Genomic DNA, 22,481 nt, shown 5'->3' with positions numbered 1-22,481 from the left:
GGGCTTACGACCGTCATAAGCCGGTCGTAAGCCCCGTAAATGCCCAGACTTCCATATTCTTCTTCATCTTTGATGAGATATCAAAAAATAATATGAAAATAACTCCTGTAATTGGAGATAATCCAGATTTTGTGAACAAGTATTTGGACACACTAAAAATGTTGTAAATATATATGTATATATATATATATATATATATATATATATATATATATATATATATATATATATATATATATATTTACATATATATATATATACTGAATGAAATAGTAATAATAGAAACTGATGATGAATGTACATAATTATCAGAAATAACATAAATCAATTCTAGAATAATAGGAGGACTTCCCTTGGCTGGGTCGATCACTTTATACATAGTGTTAAATAATACTAAACAATTTTTGTTTGCAAAAATTTTAATACTCTTCAAATATTCACTAAATATTCAACATTTTGGGTGTTCTTAAATCCTTGTTCGCAAATCTAGATTTCTCCATATAGAAATCCTTACAAATTGTTCGGAAAGGATTTTGCATGCATTTAAAAATATAACTTACTCAAATTAACAAAGATCTATCAATATCTCTGAGAATGAAGAGTTCTTCTCGCTTCACAATCTGTTAAAACTGATTAATGTTTTTTTCAATGTAAAATCTATCTACTCGAGGTGATAAGTTAGATAAAGGTATAGTTTTTTTTACCTTGAGACAAGATTATAAGCAGATTATTTTTAACAAATCTGTGTACAATTGCTTGTTTCAGGGGTATTCTTGTATCGACCTGCTGAACGCCGGAATGCGGGACTCGGGAGTGTACTATCTGCAGATCCGAGGAACGACTTACTGGTTCCTCAAGGTGTTCTGCGAACAAGACACCGCCGAAGGAGGCTGGACGGTGAGTACCTACATAACAGGGTATCTTCACTCGTGAGGAATAACTAATTTAACATACTGAACCTATAAAGGATTGTGTAAGACTTGTTTTGTGTTTATATTATAACAGCCAATATAATCAATATTTTCAGTGTTTTCGTAAAATTGTAACGAATGACGTCACAGAAACGAATTCATAGTACTACTCTTATAGCTCTATAAAGCAAATACATAATGGGATACACCTAATGACGTAAAATTAATGACGTATAGCGGTGTCTGTTTTTCGTTTTATTAAAATATCTAAAGGTGGAGACTGACCGGAACATTTCGGCTGTCCAAATTTAAAACACAGTAAGGGACATTTTTTGTAGTAAGTTTTTTTTTGCATTTTTGGACTAAGTAGAATCTACTTAGTCCAAAAATGCAAAAAAAAACGTACTACAAAAAAATGTCCCTTACTGTGTTTTGAGTTTGGACAGCCGATTTGGTCGTAACATAACATTCGGCTCGGTGTACTGACTGCCTGAATGCTCGCATCGTAACGTGTTACGTTACGACGAAATGCTCCGATCAGTCTCCATCTTAAAGTTTAAACCTTTATATCTCGCTTAGTTCTCTACAGATTTCAATAAGAATGTAACCGATAGTCTTGTGATTTTTCATATTAATTTAGCCAATAATAGCACATGATAATGATCCATTACCTAGTAATCAACAGTCGGCAATTACAGACCTCATTACGATATCCTCAGTCTTCCGAAACGTAGGGGCTAAGTCGGAACGATAAGATCAAGGCACAAATAATGAGCCAGATTCATGAAAAATGATCATATTCCGTTGCCTTGGTTACGAATAGGATAATTATATACGCACTTTATTAGTGTGGGAAACTCTCACATCCGTATAGAATCAACAATGAACGGAAGCAAAACAGAGGATTTTTAGAAAACAATAGATTAACATCACTTTAATGCGATATTCATACAAAACCTGAGGGCTATAAATTAAAATTATTACTCTACTGTGTCGTCAAAAAAGATCATTAAAAGTAAATACAAAAACAATATGGCGAACATCATTCATTAGAAACATGTACACGTTTTACAATTAATTAATAGTATCTAAATTTCCGACCTTAAACTACTCTTTTTTATTTCTAGAATGTTTTTCGCAGATACTGTAGAAAATTTTATAAACTTTATAAAATAAAACAACTTTGTTTCAACCACTTTTTATTCACTTTTTTCCGACCGGTTTCGACAAGAACCTTGTCATCCTCAGGGTTTATAAACTAATTCTAAACATTGAAATACTCATAGTTTGGTTATAGTTAAAAACGTGCACCATATGAAAATGTGATATAAAAAATAGGAAAAAAATACGAAATGTTGCTTTTATTGAACATTGCGCAGCGAATACGTCCACTCCGGACGACAACTTACGAGCTACAAATTGAATTTCACGTATGTTTATTTACTCTTTTTTACGTGAGAGATCTGGGCATTTACAGAGTTTACCACCTATAATAGACTAATTTAACTGCTCATGTTAAGTGCTCTCATAATTTGGTCAATATACGATACATGTAAATTCAAATAAATAAAAATTACTTCACAATTAAAAATAATATATTGGCATTCATTTCTATATCAATAAGTTTCATTCAGATAGCCCCATTTCCAATATCAAGTATGATACACTAAGTAAACTGTGCTAAACCTACGAAACAAATTGCCACTAAATAAATACAAACATGTTATAGTAATATTCATATGTTAGTTGCCTGGGGGAATATGTTGGTAAAGCATACTAATACTACACATATCCTCTGTCTACTTATTCGATAACCCCGCCTTGAGGCTGTTTACATTCAGTGAACTTAGCGTTTACAAAGCGAACCTGTTAAACTTTGTACGTATATTCCCAAAGCTTCAACCACAAATGTAATATTACCGACAATATTTAGAATATATGGATATCGCCGGGTTGTGTCGATATGAACTCAGGTTGTATTGGTAAATATAAAGGTTCAATCGTGATTCCACTATTTCAAAAGGAATATATATATATATATATATATATATATATATATATATATATATATATATATATATATATATATATATATATATATATATATATATATATATACAAATAAACGTCTTTTTGACAAAAAAAATTACACACAATTTATTTCATAGCCATAAAACTCAGTCTACCATGTGAATTCAAAGAGAATTAATTTGTACATACAATAGATGTTTAAAATAGAGGAATTTAAATAATATCATTACATAAATAATAATGTGTAAAATTTGTCAATACATATGTAGAATGATGACAATACATAGACGCTTTTGTTCATTGAACATTTTTATTTACCAAATCGCGATATTTATTTCAAATTGTAGTTCAAACTCACATGGCATACACTTTGAACTTTTTCCGTTCTTAATACCTTTAGATTTTCTATGATCAAACCTTTTCTTTGATTTCTTATTTAATGCCTCAAGTTAAAATTCGCAATTCCAAACTTTCTCTGGATTTTAATAAGTATGCATATTTCACTGACTTGGATTAAATCGACAAATTGAAGAAGTTTACAAACTTTCGTCTTCAGAGGAGTACGTGTACTTTAAATAATGAGAAAACACGGAACGAACGTCTGAAAATCATTAAAATACAGGGGTTACTGTAATTGGTAATTTGAACACTTGACTCAAGTACTTGGGTTTATTTTCAATACCTAAATATTAACAACATTCTGAGTGTGTCCAAATACTTGTTCACAAAATCTGGATTATCTCCAATTACAGGAGTCCTATGATGGTCGTCAGCCTCGTCAATGCTTTGACTACCATATTCTTCTTCATCTTTGATGAGATGTCAAAAATAATACCTAAATATTGATTGATCAACACTAAGCAATTAACTCATACGAGTACTGTACTTGGCAGTTTACATTATTATTAAGTATTTTCCTTTCCTTGTCTGCCTCCGTAGTGTAATGGTCAGCACGCTCGGCTACCGTTCCGGAGGTCCCGGGTTCGATTCCCAAGGGGGGTAAAAATAAATATAAGTAATTTTTTCACTGTAATATTTATTTTATATTACCATGGACTGGTCCCTGAAACGGAGGGCTGATCACCTTTCCTTCATGTGTAAAACGATCATGATAATACTGCGTTTATAAGACACAGTGCCCTATGCACCATTGGGGTGCGGATAAGGGTTTTATTATTATTATTAAGTATTTTCCTTCTTTTTAATTAATTTCTCGACAAAATTAGCCTAAAACTGAAATGAATAAAATCTTACCTGTTTTATGCATAAAACAGTAGGTACCTGAGGCCACTGCTGCAAATACATACTTAAAATTATGACTGTAAACAATCTCTGTCAAGTATTTTTTTCCTTCAGATAATATGACGAATGAAAAGGCACCACTTTTATTATTGATTGCAGTTTTTTCTACTTTTCTTTTGTTCTTTTTCCACCCATTAAGAGTTTTTTTAGGTAGGTACTGGTTTACTTGATAAATTATTCGGGCTCTATCTAAACTCTTACATATGCTTTTGGTAACAAATATTCAAATATTACTTATTGATTCGGCATTAACTTTGTGGAATGACATGATTATTTTAATTAAATTAAACACTCATACCTACACTTAAATTATTACACTGTTACAAATAAAGGTCAAGTCATGAATAATTTAGAAAATAAAGAAATAAATAAAAATTTAAATTCAGATAAAACAATAATTAATAATATACTGTTTCAAAATACGTCACCATTATTATCAATGTTTCCTTTTACAAAAAATGTTGTTCCTTAACCCCCCTACCTATATTTATTAACCTATATATATATATACACCTAAATATATTTTTATTCGTTAGTTTTACCATTTGTACCAGAAGATGAAAACAAATATCGTTTTCGAAACTAGTCGTAAATAAAAATAAAACTCAATTCAGTGGATTATTCAAGTGTTAAAAATGAAAATAAAACACTTGTCACATTTTGAACTTATGAATGTTAAACGTTCATAAGTTCAAAATGTTCTCATCATCAGGTTAAAAAGCTTTTTTCCATCACTGAAAAATGATTATTCTTCGTTAAAATTTTTACAAGGTAAATTTTTAGGTGTGTGAAATGTTTCACAAAAGTTTTCACTTTATATTGAGGTTTGTTATATACATATCAACCTTTTTAATTGTCTGGAAAATAAAAATTAAATAATATATATATATATATATATATATATATATATATATATATATATATATATATATATATATATATATATATATATATATATATATATATATATAGATATATATATATATATATATATAGATATATATATATATATATATATATATATATATATATATATATATATATATATAGATATATATATATATATATATATATATATATATATATATATATATATATATATATATATATATATATATATATATATATATATATATATATATATATATATATATATATATATATATATATATATATATATATATATATATATATATATATATATATATATATATATATATATATATATATATATATATATATATATATATATATATATATATATATATATATATATATATATATATATATATATATATATATATATATATATATATATATATATATATATATATATATATATATATATATATATATATATATATATATATATATATATGTATATATATATATATATATATATATATATATATATATATATATATATATATATATATATATATATATATATATATATATATATATATATATATATATATATATATATATATATATATATATATATATATATTATTTTATGTGTTCAGAATTCCCCGTTTTAAGAAGAGTTTTGTTTTGTGGATTGTACCAGGAGCACAGAAATCGACGGAGTAATTTTGTTCCGGTACATTTTGTAGTGATCCGTTCACTGTTGGTGAGCGCCATCGTATAACAAGTAATTTTGCGGCAGAACTCAAAACCGGGTCGGTAAAAACGTAAACTGCGTTCATGGTAACACGATATTATTTCAAACGGTACTTCATCGGCCATCTCTTGGGTATTTTGATAACTACAGTAAATGAAACATTTTACTCGTATACGCGTATGTTCTCCTGGTAGAAAACCTACAGGTTGACGGAAAAGATGCCGGATTGAGCGAGAAAATAAGGGCGCTTGTCCACTACTCGGAATCACACGGAATTTTAGCGTCCGGAATGTGAGTTAGCGTTTTAAAACAACGATTGGCTTGGATTGGCATGTGCTTTTGTCCATCTTTCTTCGTATCGGTGCGTGAACATGCTGCGCGTAAATTCTATCTCGCTAAACTGTCGTAGTCGTTTTCATTTTTCAAAATCGGACTGCCGGACGGTGAAATTCCGTATAGCGGACAAACGCCATAAGGATGGTTAAATAAAATATCAAAAGACATTTATATTATTCTACTTGTGTTATACCTTTCCGTATGAGTTATAAATGAGACCGATCGTAAACAATGACAATATTTTTTACGTTTCGATTTTAACTGCCGCCCGCCGCCTGTTATTTAATCGAGACCTATCCTGCAGTGAAAAGTTGACGACACAATTGCCTCAGTAGTATGTACTCCTGGTAGATGTACAGTGCTGTTGAGGAAGAATATGAGGAGCAAACGAAATGGCAAACAAGAAAGACAACAAAACAACATACAACAAAATCAGCACAGTGAACAAGAAAAACGCTGAAAATTAAGAACAATCAACAAATGCGAGCAGCTTTTTGTGTTGATTTTGTGTTCATTTCCTATAACCATCCATGTTCATTTCACTTTTCAAAAATACAAGTTCTCTTCCAATTTTTACAATTCAAATTTTTAAGGGAATGACTTGTTTTACAAAAGTTATTTATTTCCTTATTTTCAAATAATCATAAGGAGTTATTATTTAACTTTAGACCTGCCAACAAATTCAAGTATCTATTTATTTGTTTTGTAAACATGCAAAATTTTGTTACTAGGTTTTTCGGTAGTACCTACATATTTTTTTCAAATATTTTTCACATCATCGATACCGAAAATACATTGTTTTTGCTTGTGGATTATACCAGGCGCACAGAAATCGACGCGCGATGGAGTAATTTTTCATGGACAAATTTAGTCGTTGGTTCTATGCTCTATGGAACATATTTGATGCTTGGTACAGAAGGGAGCCAGAATGCATATGACGAGGACTACTAATTGGTTAATATTACACCGCTCTTTCACATTTATGACACGAACGTCAACACGAAATCACCCAGAGTATTAAAATTCATACGTGAACGTGGTGGATCAGAGACAATACAGAAAAAAAATTAAAGCCGCCATCGCATTATCGCTCCGTCTGTACCAAGCATGAAGAAGTTTAAAGTTTTGATCTGTGGATTTTATGACATTTAGTTGACGGTTCTTTCTATGGAATATTTGAAGCTTGAAATTTTGCTTTGTAGATTTTATACCAGGCGCACAGAATACGAAGTAGTAATTTTTCATGACTTTTAGTACATACTTGGTTTTGTACATATCCCCCACTCCTTTCAAGAACGTCATAAATCAAAAAACTTGATTTTTCAGGAGAACGTTTTTAAAGTTCAAAAATATAATATAATGTATTTAAAATAAATATCAAGCCACTATTGAACTTTTTACTGTGCAACATATCTTTTTAAGTAAAACCTAAAGGTTTTTTCTCCATTTGAAAAATATTTAGTATATTTAAAAAAATAACTAAACAATACATTTTCTTCAAAATGCAAAGACAACACTTTTTTCCCTGTAGCGGGTAAATATTAAGTTAAAAATATGCCTAATTTGCTGGGATATAGTACCTTTTCTGGGCATTCCGAAAACATGCACAACTGAAAATTGACGATTTTTGATTTATGACGTTCTTGAAAGGAGTGAGCGATATGTATTGTATATTTGTTTGAATGTGCCTTGTATTTTATTAATATGTTTATTACTTTTAGTTTTCTAGCCGGTTGTTTTTCTAGAAGAAAATAATTACTTCATATTCTTTCCAATCTAAACTACATTTTTTTCATATTTTTAATCAAAAGTTCATCATCTCTTAGTAGTTCTACTAGCCATTTTCATTTCATATTTTAAAAATACAAGTTTTCCTACTTTTACAAATTTTTAGGGGAATGAAATGTTTCACAAAAGTTATATCTTTACTTTCAAATATAAATACGTAGGTGTTTAACTTTAGAGATAAAGAATTGTCCATTTCAATACGAAGTATACCTACGTTTTAAAATATGCAAATACATTAGAATGTAAATAATTAGAAGAGGAAACAACGATTTAAAATAAATTCTTTTAATTTTGAATTCCCGCCACAGATGTCTCGTTATGGAAAAGCGAGTGTCTGCGAGTGGCTGCCTGCCGCCTTTCGTTATCGACAAGCAGGCAGGCACTCGCAGTAAAGAAACTAACCGCCGATAAAACAAATTTTCCTTCGTGAATTATGTGCTCCTGGTAGGAATTATACCGTGTTGCTGAAGAACGGAGGAGCATGCCAACAGGCAAGGCAAGGTTACGAAGAAGCATTTTATTTAGGTGACCAAAATGTAAGACGTCAATATAAAAAAATATTTTCAATTTGAATAATTCGTACTTACTTATGGAGGTTCACACAGCTTTCCAAATATTTTTTTCCATCTAATAATTTTCAAATATTTCATACATCATTGTCATACATTCACTTTTTAACGATCGCATTGGGTGCAATTCATAATTTATTTTTTTTTAATATTTTATTGTGTAATTTTTTCCTCCGTCATGGCGTTGGCTCACATTCTGCGTAAAATTATACCAGGAGCGCATACCTAGCACAGAGACCGACCGACGCGTCACGACGTTTACTTGTGGGTCCGTTTGAATTGGTTAGAATTCAAGATTCAAGATTGATAAAACCTATCTAAAACTCAGTCTCATGTTTCATTTCTCAATTCGTGCATCTCGCACAAGCCGATAATTACTACTTTTGTATTAATTTTTATTTTATTTTATCAAACATCGATCTTTTACACACAATCGTCTGAGATGGCATTGGGTGACTTTTGTTAAATAATAATAAGAATAAAATATATAAAAAGTGTCGTCTCCTTTGTTTAATATGCCGTGGCATTGTTCGCATTTATTCACAACACAAATTCTATTAGAAGGACACACGAAATGTTTTTTTTTCGTTAAAAGTATTTGAAAAATATCAAAGGAAATAAATGTCTACAACATTTTGAGTGTGTCTAAATACTTGTTCGCAAAATCTGGATTATCTCCAATTACAGGAGTTATTTTCATATTATTTTTTGACATCTAATCAAACTTCATCTTTGATGAGATGTCAAAAAATAATAGGAAATAAATGTCCGCTACATATGAGTAATACGCGTATGTAATATACAACACACGTATATGTAATTTACACATTTTGCAGTCTTGTAACCCACTCCTTACTATAATAAAATTATGTCATACTTACATTACCTATTTTAAATTGCTCACGATTAGGCAATACAGTGTTTTGGCGGTTTTTCACACCGCCACATTAATCTTCGAACAACGTGACAAAACTATAAATAAACTGGTTTGAACTGAGTGTGACCCCTTGTCTCGATTAACCCACTTCCAAGATCATCAACTGAAAGTTCGATAAATCAAATTTATCGCCATCGTTACTTGAAATTGCGAACTGTCTAGAAGTAGACCAGCCGGAGAATTTAAGATTTTTTTTTTATTATGATAAAACGAATCAACGAAAATCAAAAGTAAACATCTCCACGGCTAAAATTGCACTAAACTGTTTAATGTACAAAGGGTTAAAAATGTATTTTTATTAAAAATGTGTCATATACGGACTTATATGAAAAATATACTACTTTCCTCCACCAATTTTCTAGTGGCAGATGAAAAAAGAGTATTTTTATAGTTTTATACCTACGATTATATATATATATATATATATATATATATATATATATATATATATATATATATATATATATATATATATAACCATATCCGCTCCCTAGGTGGAGCATATGGAGTCCACAAACTGTCTCCAGGCTTTTCTGTCGGCTGCCAGCTCCCTTGCATCCTCCCAAGTCAGATCCGCGTCCCGAAGTTCTGACGAGAACTGCCGACAAATTGTCAGCAGTGGTCGTCCTGGGCGGCGCGAACCTGATGTCTTGTAAAAGAGGCAAGCTTGATTAAGGCTCTCAGGAGGCATGCGGAGTACATGGCCAAGCCAACTGAATCGCCTTTTCTTGACGACAGTTGTGACCAAGATAAATTATGATTAAATTACCTACGATTAAATTATGAAAAATCGGTGATGGTTATTTTATAAAAAGTCAATAAATCAGAATATACCATATACCTAAATTTGTTCAAATATTTAGAAAAAGTCAATAAACTTGATAAAATACCTTAATTTTTTTAAATGTTTTTAGAAAGCCAATAAATCTGTAAAATATACCTAAATTGGTCCAAATATTTTTAAGAGGTTAATAAATCCGAAAAATATACCTAAATTTGTTCAAAAACCATGTACCCGGTGGGATGCTAAATTTATACCTTGGTATCGCTTTCCAGGTTATCCAGCGGCGCGATGACGTTGGAGTCCCTGCAGAAAATTTCAACCGAGATTGGGCCGACTACAAGAATGGGTTCGGGGACCCAGCCAAGGAGTTCTGGCTCGGTAATGAGAATATCTACATGCTGACCAATAACGAGGACTATATGCTCAGAGTTGAATTGGAAGACTTTGAAGGAAATAAGAGGTACAAATGATATATGTATTATTGATGCTCATTAACTTTAACTGTATACGCATATGGAGTGTTCAAACAGGCTGCAGACTCAGATGTGACCATATTTCCACCGTCCTCAAAAAGTGGAACCATCAGACCCCTAAAATAAATTGTACATATATAATGATATGCATAATGCAGACTTTGATTAGCCGTAATATGACCTTTATCGAGAGTGAACCCGTTTATCAAAAAACATTATTTCAACACCTAACCTAGCACCAAAATGATTTAAAAAATCATTCGCTTTTAAGCTTTGGAATTATTTGCGATTTATTGGCATATCAGCTGCCGTTATACGCTTTTTTTAAAGGATCGCAAGGGCTCAATCGGATGTAATAATCCCTTAGCATTTAAAATCCAATTTTTTTATGTACTTTTACCGGTATAAGGAGTGAGCACTCCATTTTGTTCAGTCTACCTTACTAGGGATAAAAAAGAAAACTTGGAAAAGTCGCTTTTTCACAGTGTCTTATGAAGACAACTGTAAATTTTATATTGGATTAAGCTTATTCGACATACTCTGACACAGCTATTTTGTATATAATTGATTTATGGTGATAATTTTCTTTCATTAGGAATTTCTGTAACATTTTCGTTTCTCAATTGAATATTCATTTTTCAGATACGCCCAGTACTCTCATTTCAAGATATATTCAGAAAGTGAATATTACAAACTTGAAATTGATGGTTACGAAGGTAATGCAGGGGACTCACTGAACGATCCTTGGTACGGTTCCAACAACAGTCCTTTCTCTACATACAACAGGTTTGTTTTTAGTTCCAACGAGATACTGTTTAACAATATTTGTGTAATGAAATAATAGACTCGAAAGTCTTAAGGCGATTTCAAGTCAAAACTATGCATTGACTTTATTCCAATATTCTGTCTGTTGTTAATTATGCTTTTTTCATATGCGTTTTTTTTTCTTCGTTTTGATAATTTTTATTACTCATAAATGTTATCCATACGTGTGCGTATTTTTATTTTATTTATTCATTCTTTCTTATATTTAATAGATTTGTTTTTCAATTCATTTGTTAAATATTTTACTGTGAATAATTTGCTGTTGACATAAAATTTATTAATTATCATGCGTCATTATCACGTGTTTATAAATATCCATGCTTACTTAAAAATGTGTTTGAGTGATTAGATTCGAAATTAAATCAGTTATTTCATTAACATACTTTATTTTATATATTTTCAAATGACACGATTTTTTGCTTGCATATTTTGCTCAATGATTGGTTTATGATTATTGATGTTACTGAAAGGAGCTGAATGTATTTTCACCGTGTTATATTGTATATTGACCCTGTAATTAGTATGTGATACCATTGCGACATTGGCTGCCATTCTCTAAGTTACTGATTGCGTTTTTTTTTTATAAAAATACGTATACATACCAATACAGCGATTAAACGAACCTTTCCCTGTAACCTATCCTCTTGCCATTTATGTTTTCCTGACAAAACTATTGTGATATATTTATTGTAACTGCAGACAGAATTCCATTTTAAATTTTTAGGTGATATATCCAAAATTAAACAAGGTTATTGGAATGAATTCTACTTCATTTACATATATGTATATGATAATATGTGACGCGTTTCTTCTCATTAAGACATTATCAAACACTAATGTCTCAATAAGACAAAACGCGTCACTTATTATCATATACGAGTATATGTAAACAAAAGTAGATTTTAATCCAATAACCTTGTTTAATTTTGGATATATAACCCAAATATTTATTGTGGTATAATTAACCCACTATTGTTTTACTAAAATCGTATTCACTAGCATTGAGACTGCTATTTTATTTCGACTTATGGTGTTACTTACAATTCTACAATATTGTAACATATTTTATTGCATGTTAGTTTTTAATTACACTTTTATTAACATTGCTACATCTACATGGATTCTGCTTTTTCTACAGTGCAATCATCGTTCATCATTTATGAGATATCTTGATAAGTATTTGCTTTTAGCGGGGATCAAAAATTTACAGTTTTTAACTAATAAGTATGCATTTATAGTATTTATTAATAACTTTTGTAATAACGCTCTTTTTCCTCAGAGATAATGACAGATCTTCGTTAAATTGCGCCTCCATGCTGAAAGGTGGTTGGTGGTGGAAGTCTTGTGGAAGAGGACTAAATGGTCTCTACCTGCACGATCCACAGGACCTCACAGCCAGACAAGGTATTTATATATTTAAATTGACATTGACAATAAGTATACTATGTTAAACTTCCATCGTGATCTGGATGACATACAGTCATTTATTTTGTATCTAAAAAACATTGTGAAGTGTGTTGTTTAGTAATATAACACTCTCCTTATCAGTCATCGTTCGATTTGTGTAATTCCACTTTGATATTATTTTTATTAAAGTGGTATTACGCAAAGTGAACGATGAATGATAAGGAGAGTGTTCTTCAGCAATAGTTTCTATCTTAACATACCACCACCAAAGAAGTCCAAATCCTGTCTTAAACATGTCTTTATATGTCATAAGTCGGAGACTTAAAATATGTATGTAGATATATGTATAAGAACATACATAATACATACATAATACATACATAATACATATACATCGCTCACTCCTTTCAAGAACGTCATAGATCAAAAATCGTCAATTTTCAGTTGTATGTATTTTCGGGATGCCCAGAAAACGTACTATATCTCAGCAAAAGAGGCATATTTTTAACATAATATTTACCCAATATAGGGCAGAAAATGTTGTTTTTGCATTTTGAAGAAAAGGCGTTGTTTAATTATTTTTTTAAATGTACTAAATATTTTTCAAATGGAGAAAAAACCTTCAGGCTTTCCTAAAAAGATGATAAGTGGCTTGATAATTATTTTTAATACATTGTGTTATATTTTTAAACTTTAAAAACGTTCTCCTGAAAAATCAAGTTTTTTGATTTATGACGTTCTTGAAAAGAGTGAGCGACATATGTACTTTAAACTATTTTGGCAGGAAAATATATTTGATTTATTGTTTTTATCTTAATTATTTATTTTTATCGTAAATTAAACTGTTTTGTTTATATAATATGATGTCAGTTATAATTAATGTTACTAATACACGTGTTTACATAAATAAATGTAATGTTTAACGTACTTTGAAATTTTAATCAAGATATTGTGTCCGAAAGTGATATATTTTTCTGTCTTTTACTTATTTTATTGTTTATTTTAGTCATCTCTCTTCTTAACTATAATACACCGGGAAATTTCTATGAAAAAATGAGAGTGAATTTCTGATTAACAAATCAAGTATATTTCTGATCCATAAATTATAATATTTTTTGACATCTCATCAAAGATGAAGAAGAATATGGAAGTCTGGGCATTTACGGGGCTGACGACCGTCATAGGCTGGTTTTTCATCTCACCAATAGATGTCCCCAGTGAAGTTATAGTGATTCAAGAACAATGTTTCTAAATTGGTTCATATATATAGAACTTCCAAGAATTTGAGTAGTGTGGTTGTCAATAATGGGTAGAATTGGTGAATGTTACACGTGTGTAAAGTGATCAGTCAATCAAGTGAATCAAGTCAGCCCTGTAAATGCCCAGACTTCCATATTTTTCTTCATCTTTGATGAGATGTCAAAAAATAATATGAAAAAACTCCTACAATTGGAGATAATCCAGATTTGTGAACAAGTATTTGGACACACTTAAAATGTAAATAAATTATAATGGCACATATCAACCTTATGATGAATTTAAAAAATAATATATCGTCAATTCAAAGTTAAAATTCTATTTCTATCGATAGTGTTCATGATGAAGTCAGGTCCATCCGACCCAATTTCCTTTCGGATTGAAGCACGTTTTCGTTTAAGCACTTGTATAAAAATAGTCTCTTTCTCTTATGTTCCAAGTTTTCCCACAAGATTTCGTTTATTACACACGTACGGTGCATGTGTTATTTCAAATGAGAGATCTATGATTACGTACAGTATCTCACTGGATTCGGATGACATTACGTTCACTTTCTTGGTGCCAATTAGACAGATGAATATCGAATTTGAAATGATAGCATATTGGTACTACCAAACTTTATTGAGTAATTAACTTTTTTTAAGTTTAATTACATTTGAGAGATTTAATTGTACAATACGTATTTCACGTCGAGTTTTGAATGTGAATGCAAAAAGTAAAATAATTGGCTTTGTCTGTAACACGAGGGGGTCTATTAAAAACGCGTTATCTGCGTAGATAAGTCATGTATGTAAATTAAACTTTACTTATATTCAACATATTTCTTCCCTGACAGCGCGGTTAGCAATCAGTTTCAAAATGCCAATGTCGTTGGAAATAAAAGTCACTTATGTATGTACGTTGATAATTCGTATTACTAAGACTATCTGTGTCGTTCATAATTTTGTTTTTTTTTTCGCTTGTCTCGTATTCAGGTCTTATAAGTAAGCAATTAAATAAAACAAGTCAATTGTTTGTATATAGATTTTATCTAGCAGCTGTAGTTTTATTTCTAACAACATTGACATTTTGAAACTAGTTATCGATCAGTATTGTTAGGAAAGTATTGTCGACTAAAAAATGGGCAATGCTCCTGCACGAAATACAAGCAATGTTTTAAATATCGACTGTTGATAAATGCGAAAATTGAGCCATTCAGAATTGAAGACATTTTTTAGGTATTATTTTCGAATTGTGAAAAATGATGTATTTGTCATCTCTTATTATAAATATAAACATTTTAATTTAATACTATTTTTGTAGGCTTAAACGGCCCGTTATTAAAATAGGTATTAAGTTATAGTAGAGAGAGTTCAGAAATTCATCTGATTCAAAGTCCGCAACAGTAACCACGGGACCACAGCCCAAAAATGATATGCTCTCTAAAAGTCACGATAAAAATTGCTGATGTGTGTGAAATATTTTACCATTTAAATTAATTGATGAGAAATATTTTACTATTCGTTGTAACTGGTTAAATTGATAGTAAAATTTCACTGAATACAATCTATTAACTTATGTTTTAACATTGATTTTTATTTAGCTGTTTCATATTTTACATTTTTTAGACATTCCTTAAAATTACTTTTTTTTACTGATTATCTTTACTATACAACATTTTGAGTGTGTCCAAATACTTGTTCACAAAATCTGGATTATCTCCAATTACAGGAGTTATTTTCATATTATTTTTTGACATCTCATCAAAGATGAAGAAGAATATGGAAGTCTGGGCATTTACGGGGCCTACGACCGTCATAGGCTGGTTTAAGTGATCACTTTACACATGTGTAACATTCACCAATTCTACCCATTATTGACAACCACACTACTCAAATTCTTGGAAGTTCTATATATATGAACCAATTTAGAAACCTTGTTCATGAATCACTAGAACTTCACTAGAGACATCTATTGGTGAGATGTAAAAAAAATAATATCTTTACTATACGTTTTTTCACCCACTTTTAATTATAGAAATTATTACAATTACCCTCATATGATTGTGTTTACTGTATTATATTGTATACTCATGAACAGGCATATTTTTTTGGTTTATTACTAGGTTTTAAATATTAGGGAGTGAGGAGTGACTAATATGTTATTATTTTTATTGTGTTTTTCCATTATTAAATTCTCTTTTTTTACCGTTACAAACAAAACATTTGACAGCTAAATTCCAGGGATTCTCATTTCTCATCTCAGATGGATGTTTCATATCTAGTTGAGATACTTGTAATATTGACATATCATCCGTAGGGTGAACGATCCAGTGTCTGATATGATAAATAATAATAATATTGTCTTTGGGATAATTTGTCCGCCTCCATATTGTAATGGTCAGCACGCTCCGCTACCGTTCTGTAGTTCCAGGGTTTGATTCCCAAGGGGGGTAAAATAAATATTAGTGATTTTTTCACTGTTATATTTATTCAATATTACCCTGGACTGGTACCTGAAGCGGAGGGCTGATCACTTTTCCTTCAAGATCAAGATAACACTGCGTTTATATGACGCAGTGCCCTATGCACCATTGGGGTGCGGATAAGGGGTTTGAAGTGTTTGAACATTAACTTTGGAAATGGTCCGTTGGACTCGCTCGCTAGACAGAAAGTTAATAATTCCAGGAAACGAGTGATACGTTTAAATAAAATAATTACGAATGTGGCTGCTTTTGAAATGTAGCCACTGTAATACATATAAGTAACGTTTATTTTTATATTATTGGGATAGTAATTGATTTAATTCATCCATTTTCAGGCATCGTCTGGTTCCGGTGGAGAGGATGGGACTACACGCTGAAGAAAGCCTCTATGATGATCAAACCAAAAGGACCAACAACAAACACTTAATCATTAAAATCGATAACTCTATCATCCATTTCTTACATTTACGTCATGACAAATTTCATACCATTCATCTAGATATAGCGAATAATAATTTATTTTTCTATCACTCAATTAAACTCATGCGTTCATTGGAGATTTAATGGTAACTATTGGGAAATGTTTGAGGATTTTCAATACATTTACGTATTAAAATTTGTGAGACTGTTGCGTTGTATTATAATGAATATATGTTATTTTCATAAATCATTTATGGGTACGAGTTTAGGTTCCTTGTGTAAAATTATCTCTTTACAATATTGTTGTGACGTTTTAGTTTTTGAAACAAAAATGTAATATATTGCTTTATAGATTATTTATTTGTGAATTAAGTTTAGGGGAGAGGCGGTTGTGAACATAATATAAGTATCCGAGCACGTGTCCTTACAAAGAGACTTTGAAAGTTCGTAAAAAAGGAGAGATGTATTTTTATAACATTTGCTTTTGTCCTTTTGAGGCCAAGCGACATAATATTTTCAGACGACATTTTGACGCTGTTTTAAAATACTTCGAGAAATCGATGTTATTTATTTAATATCATCTGCTTATATTTCGGTATATAGTAATTAAATTTAATATTCATGGGTCAAAAGTCTCCGATAGACGATTTTACCGAATGTTATTGGGATTTTTAATAACTTAATATCATAAAAGATTTATTGATAATGCAGAGCAGATGATAAATATTTTTATTATTAAGAAATGTGTTTTCAAAGTATTAAAACAAATTTAGAAGTTATTAAGTGTGGCGTGTCTATTAAGTGCATAAATATTTTATATAATGTATTATATACGTAGACATGAATTAAACCCAATAAAAATTTAAATTTTACTTGGTAATACCACTTTTTTTAAAAAGTTTTGTGAGGCGTGTTTCGATGCATTCCACGTCATTATCGAACACCTTGTGTAAAAGTATTTTATAATGATGCATCGAAATGTATGTCGCAATACATTTTAAGTAATATTTATAAAAAAAAATGTTATTTTTTCTGAATTGCAGCGATTTATTAGCAAACAGTATTTCTTAGATTATCGTTGTTGACTTGGGATTTCAAATTATACCAAAAGAAAACGTTGCAGAAAGCTAAAATGTACCGCGCATAGAAGTGTCATATAGATGAACAGCTTAGAGACCTTTATCTAAACGTGAGCAGTAAGGAGCTCCATTTTGTTAAAATCAACTATCAATCACCCTTATAATCAAGTTTATTGCTACTAAATCAACTATTCAATTTAGGAAAAAGCAGTAAATAGAAGTGTCATATAGATTAACAGCTTAGAGACCTTTATCTAAACGTGAGCAGTAAGGAGCTCCATTTTGTTAAAATCAACTATCAATCACCCTTATAATCAAGTTTATTACTACTAAATCAACCATTCAATTTAGGAAAAAGCAGTAAAAAGAAGTGTCATATAGATTAACAGCTTAGAGACCTTTATCTAAATGTGAGCAGTAAGGAGCTCCATTTTGTTAAAATCAACTATCAATCACCCTTATAATCAAGTTTATTACTACTAAATCAACTATTCAATTTAGGAAAAAGCAGTGTAATTCGAGCAATATAATTCAGTCTTTTTTGGCTATTTTCTGCCCTGCAAAGAAGAATTTTCATGCATACATATCCACTTGAAAAAATTAGCTGTTTGCTTTGTGATCACGGAATAATGGTATTTCATATCAAGCAAATACGCTAAGCTTATATGACTAAGCTATGTTGACTAATAAAAACTGCACGTTAAAAAGTACCTAATGATAGAACCCAACCCAGCCTAATGTCCACATATCGATCCGCTGAATTGTGCTAGATCTTTATATACCAATCTACATATTTCGTTTCGTTCAACTCAGAAACCAAGTGAGCTTCTATAATTTTTTTTTATTATTTACATCGAAACAAAAACGAAGTTTTACAAATTTTATTTGAATAGGTTTATTAATTTAAAATAATAGAATATTATGCACTTAGTGATTATTTTAAGGATACAGATTGCATCAAAAGTACTTCCATATCAAATAAATATTGTATCAACGTTTTCCTAAATTAGAAATAATATAAAATACCTTGAATTTCTAAAATGATTTCTCTCAGATTCCACGAATATCTTGTTTTTTTTTTTAATATCGTCATTGCAAAATTGAGGCTTTAGGTATAAAAATAAGATCATTTTTCTACAAAAATTAATAACTTAATAAAGTATAACGAAATCCAATAAAATTATAATTTTGAGAAAATAAAATCTAGTTAGCCATATTTTTACTTTATTAAATATTTACAAGCTGTTCAAACAATTTTTAGAAAATACGTATCACTCACTCCTTTCAACAACGTCATATATCAAAAATCGTCAATTTTCAGCTGTGCATGTTTTCGGAATGCCCAGAAAATATACTATATCCCAGCAAAAGCGGCATATTTTAACTTAATATTTACCCGCTACAGAGCAGAAAGTGTTGTTATTGCATTTTGAAGAAAATGTATTGTTTAATTATTTTTTTACATATTCAAAATATTTTTCAAATGCAGGAAAAGCCTTTAGGTTTTACCTAAAAAGATTTGTTGCACAGTAAAAAGTTCAAAAAGTGGCTTGATATTTATTTTTAACAAATGTCATTTTATTCTTAAACTATAAAAACGATCTCCTGAAAAATCAAGTTTTTTTTTGACGTTGTTAAAAGGAGTGAGCGATATGTATTTTAGTATGATATTTCTCATTTGCCACTAGAGTGTCACAACTCAAAAAACGTGATATGTCATCGTAAGACTTATAAATTATCAAAGCAACAAGGCGCATATAAAACTCGTCTCTTGAAAACTCCCGAAATTTGTGTTGTGCACTCTTGTCACAAATAAGCGTTGTACCAACATTTTATTGTATCAAAAATCGAAATTAATTATATTTTATAAATGTAAAATTATTTATTTTTATAATGCATTGTATTCATAAGGTAATTGTGGTATTGGAACATTGTACATAAATACACAAGAAAATCACATCACATTTCATTTATTGTTGATAATTGTCGTAAATAAGTATTATCTCTTTTTGTTATAAACATATTATACAAATGCATTGCTTTTTTAACTAATCCTTATTCCAATATAACCAATTAGTATACTGATACTATCAATATTAATATTAATAATCAGAATTATTATTTTTCATACAAAATTTAATTTAAAATATTAAATATCAATTATATTTACAGGTGCAATAACAAAATTAAAATTAATAAATAACATATTTAAATTTTAATTGCTTACTCGCATATAAGTATGTAACTTAATTATCCGTTTTCTAAGACAATTGAAAAAACGCGCAAATGTTTTATCATCAAAAATGAACGAAGAACTCAATTTTATAACAGTGTATGCATAACATATCGCTCACTCCTTTCAAGAACGTCATAAATCAAAAAACTTGATTTTTCAGGAGAACGTTTTTTAAGTTAAAAAATGTAATACAATGTTTTCAAAATAAATATCAAGTAACTTTCTGAACTTTTTACTGTGCAACAGATCTTTTAAAGTAAAACCTGAAGGTTTCTTCTCCATTTGAAAAATATTCAGTTTATTTAAAAAAATATTAAACAATACATTTTCTTTAAAATGCAAAAACAACACTTTCTGCCCTGTAGCGGGTAAATATTAAGTTAAAAATACGCAGCTTTTGCTGGAATATAGTACATTTTCTGGACATTCCGAAAATATGCACAACTGAAAATTAACGATTTTTGATTTATGACGTTCTTGAAAGGAGTGAGCAATATGTCAGCGTCTTTTCTGTGAGTTTAAGAGCGCTCCCTTAACGTAGAATTTATGTGTATTGATTCCTGTTCTTAAATGGTCTCTCATACATTCAGGTTAATGACTGTCTGTTTTTAGAAAGTTGGTAGCAATGCCATAGTGACGCGTGAAAACCGATTTCCCGTAATTTCTCGCTCCACGTACTGTACAGTCAGAGCATAGATTGCAAGATCACGATTGCAAAAGTTCAACGTCATAGCGCAGCGCCCCGAGGGTGGCACCCTGCAGTGGTAGTCGAAACGTCAAAAACTAAAACTAATTGGCATAGCACCCCAGCAATAAGCAACATCTGAAAAATTAAATCCTATGTAACTTACTAGAGTTTTAGAATTTTAGGTCTATTTATTTCTTTAGTTGTCGATTATTCAAAATATTGATTTTTGAAAAACTGAAGATTTCGTAACTCACCATAATTTAATTTTGGAAATAAATCATACTTATTGTGCGAAATAAATTATATTTTACAAAGCTTTATCAAATTCCCAAAATAATATTGATTTCAGATAAATACATATTTAAACAATTTGTAAATAATTCTCAGATCAACCAGAATCGTTTTATATGTCAAGGTACATATTATTATTTGCAATTTGAAAATTTTATTCAGGATCCCCCTAAAGTAATATGGTATTTTTCGAATATTTGATAAAATAATAATAACTGGACTATCATCGAAGTACACATTTGTTTGAAGACTAACATAACCAATTATAAATAAAAATATGAATAATAAATAAAGAAAACTCAAAAACTATAATATCAATTATTCGATTTTTCCAAATTCGTAGAGATTCGTAGAGATAATCAAATTCGTTGAGAAAATTCATTTAAAAAAATAAATTCGAAAACTAGAGGTCAACTTTGCGTTAAAATTTTAGTGCAATCGGTGAATAACTTGAAGCTTTTGAACAAAATAATTTTTACAACTTCTTACCATATTTTTCTTTATTAAAATAAATCTTAAATCTTAATCTTTTTTGCATTGCATGCTCTTATTTTAGTTATACTTATCTTGAATATTACCTATTTATTAATTAACATATTGCCACCACACAGGTTTAAAGTATTATAAAATTAAAATTAATATATAAATTATTTGACAACTAATATTTTAAGATATGAATATTTATTCTAAGTACCTATTTTATTGAATACATATTTTTACTGATGTTTGTAACCGTCTTAAATTTAAATTAAAAAATCACTAAAAATCCATATTAAAGGTAATTATTAACGATTCATTTTAGTACATAATGAATTTATAATTTTATCATTTTGTTTTATGTACATTGTTAAAGTTGTTTTTTCTATTTTTCTTCACTGTAATACATTGTAATGTTTTGATATATATTTTAATTTTAAGACGAAGAAAATTAAATATTTTCAAATATGTATATAATAAGTAATTTAATGTTTGTATAAAGTTTAAATATATAATAAAGTTGCCTTATTATTTGAAAAAACCAAGGTTTATTTATTTAATTTATTTATTTTATTTATTTAT

The 22,481-nt window shown here is 29.6% G+C and overlaps 1 protein-coding gene across 1 annotated transcript in view; it reads left to right on the top strand.

Moving 5' to 3' along the window:
- The window catches only part of LOC148309369 (uncharacterized), a 210,693-nt gene extending 188,516 nt beyond the window's left edge, over window positions 1-22,177 (top strand). Inside the window, exons 4-8 of the mRNA XM_088260193.1 lie at window positions 766-897; window positions 10,555-10,742; window positions 11,398-11,541; window positions 12,860-12,984; window positions 17,044-22,177. Of these exons, the coding sequence (XP_088116319.1) occupies window positions 766-897; window positions 10,555-10,742; window positions 11,398-11,541; window positions 12,860-12,984; window positions 17,044-17,135 (681 nt within the window). The 3' untranslated portion in view covers window positions 17,136-22,177. The remainder of the gene's footprint in view (window positions 1-765; window positions 898-10,554; window positions 10,743-11,397; window positions 11,542-12,859; window positions 12,985-17,043) is intronic.
- Window positions 22,178-22,481: the final 304 nt, after the last annotated feature.

Source organism: Brachycentrus maculatus, unplaced genomic scaffold, assembly GCF_059751285.1.
Source record: "Brachycentrus maculatus isolate JH-2025_06_01 unplaced genomic scaffold, ASM5975128v1 h1tg000126l, whole genome shotgun sequence".
Taxonomy (NCBI): Eukaryota; Metazoa; Arthropoda; class Insecta; order Trichoptera; family Brachycentridae; genus Brachycentrus; species Brachycentrus maculatus.
This window is presented reverse-complemented; position numbering and strand designations above follow the sequence as displayed.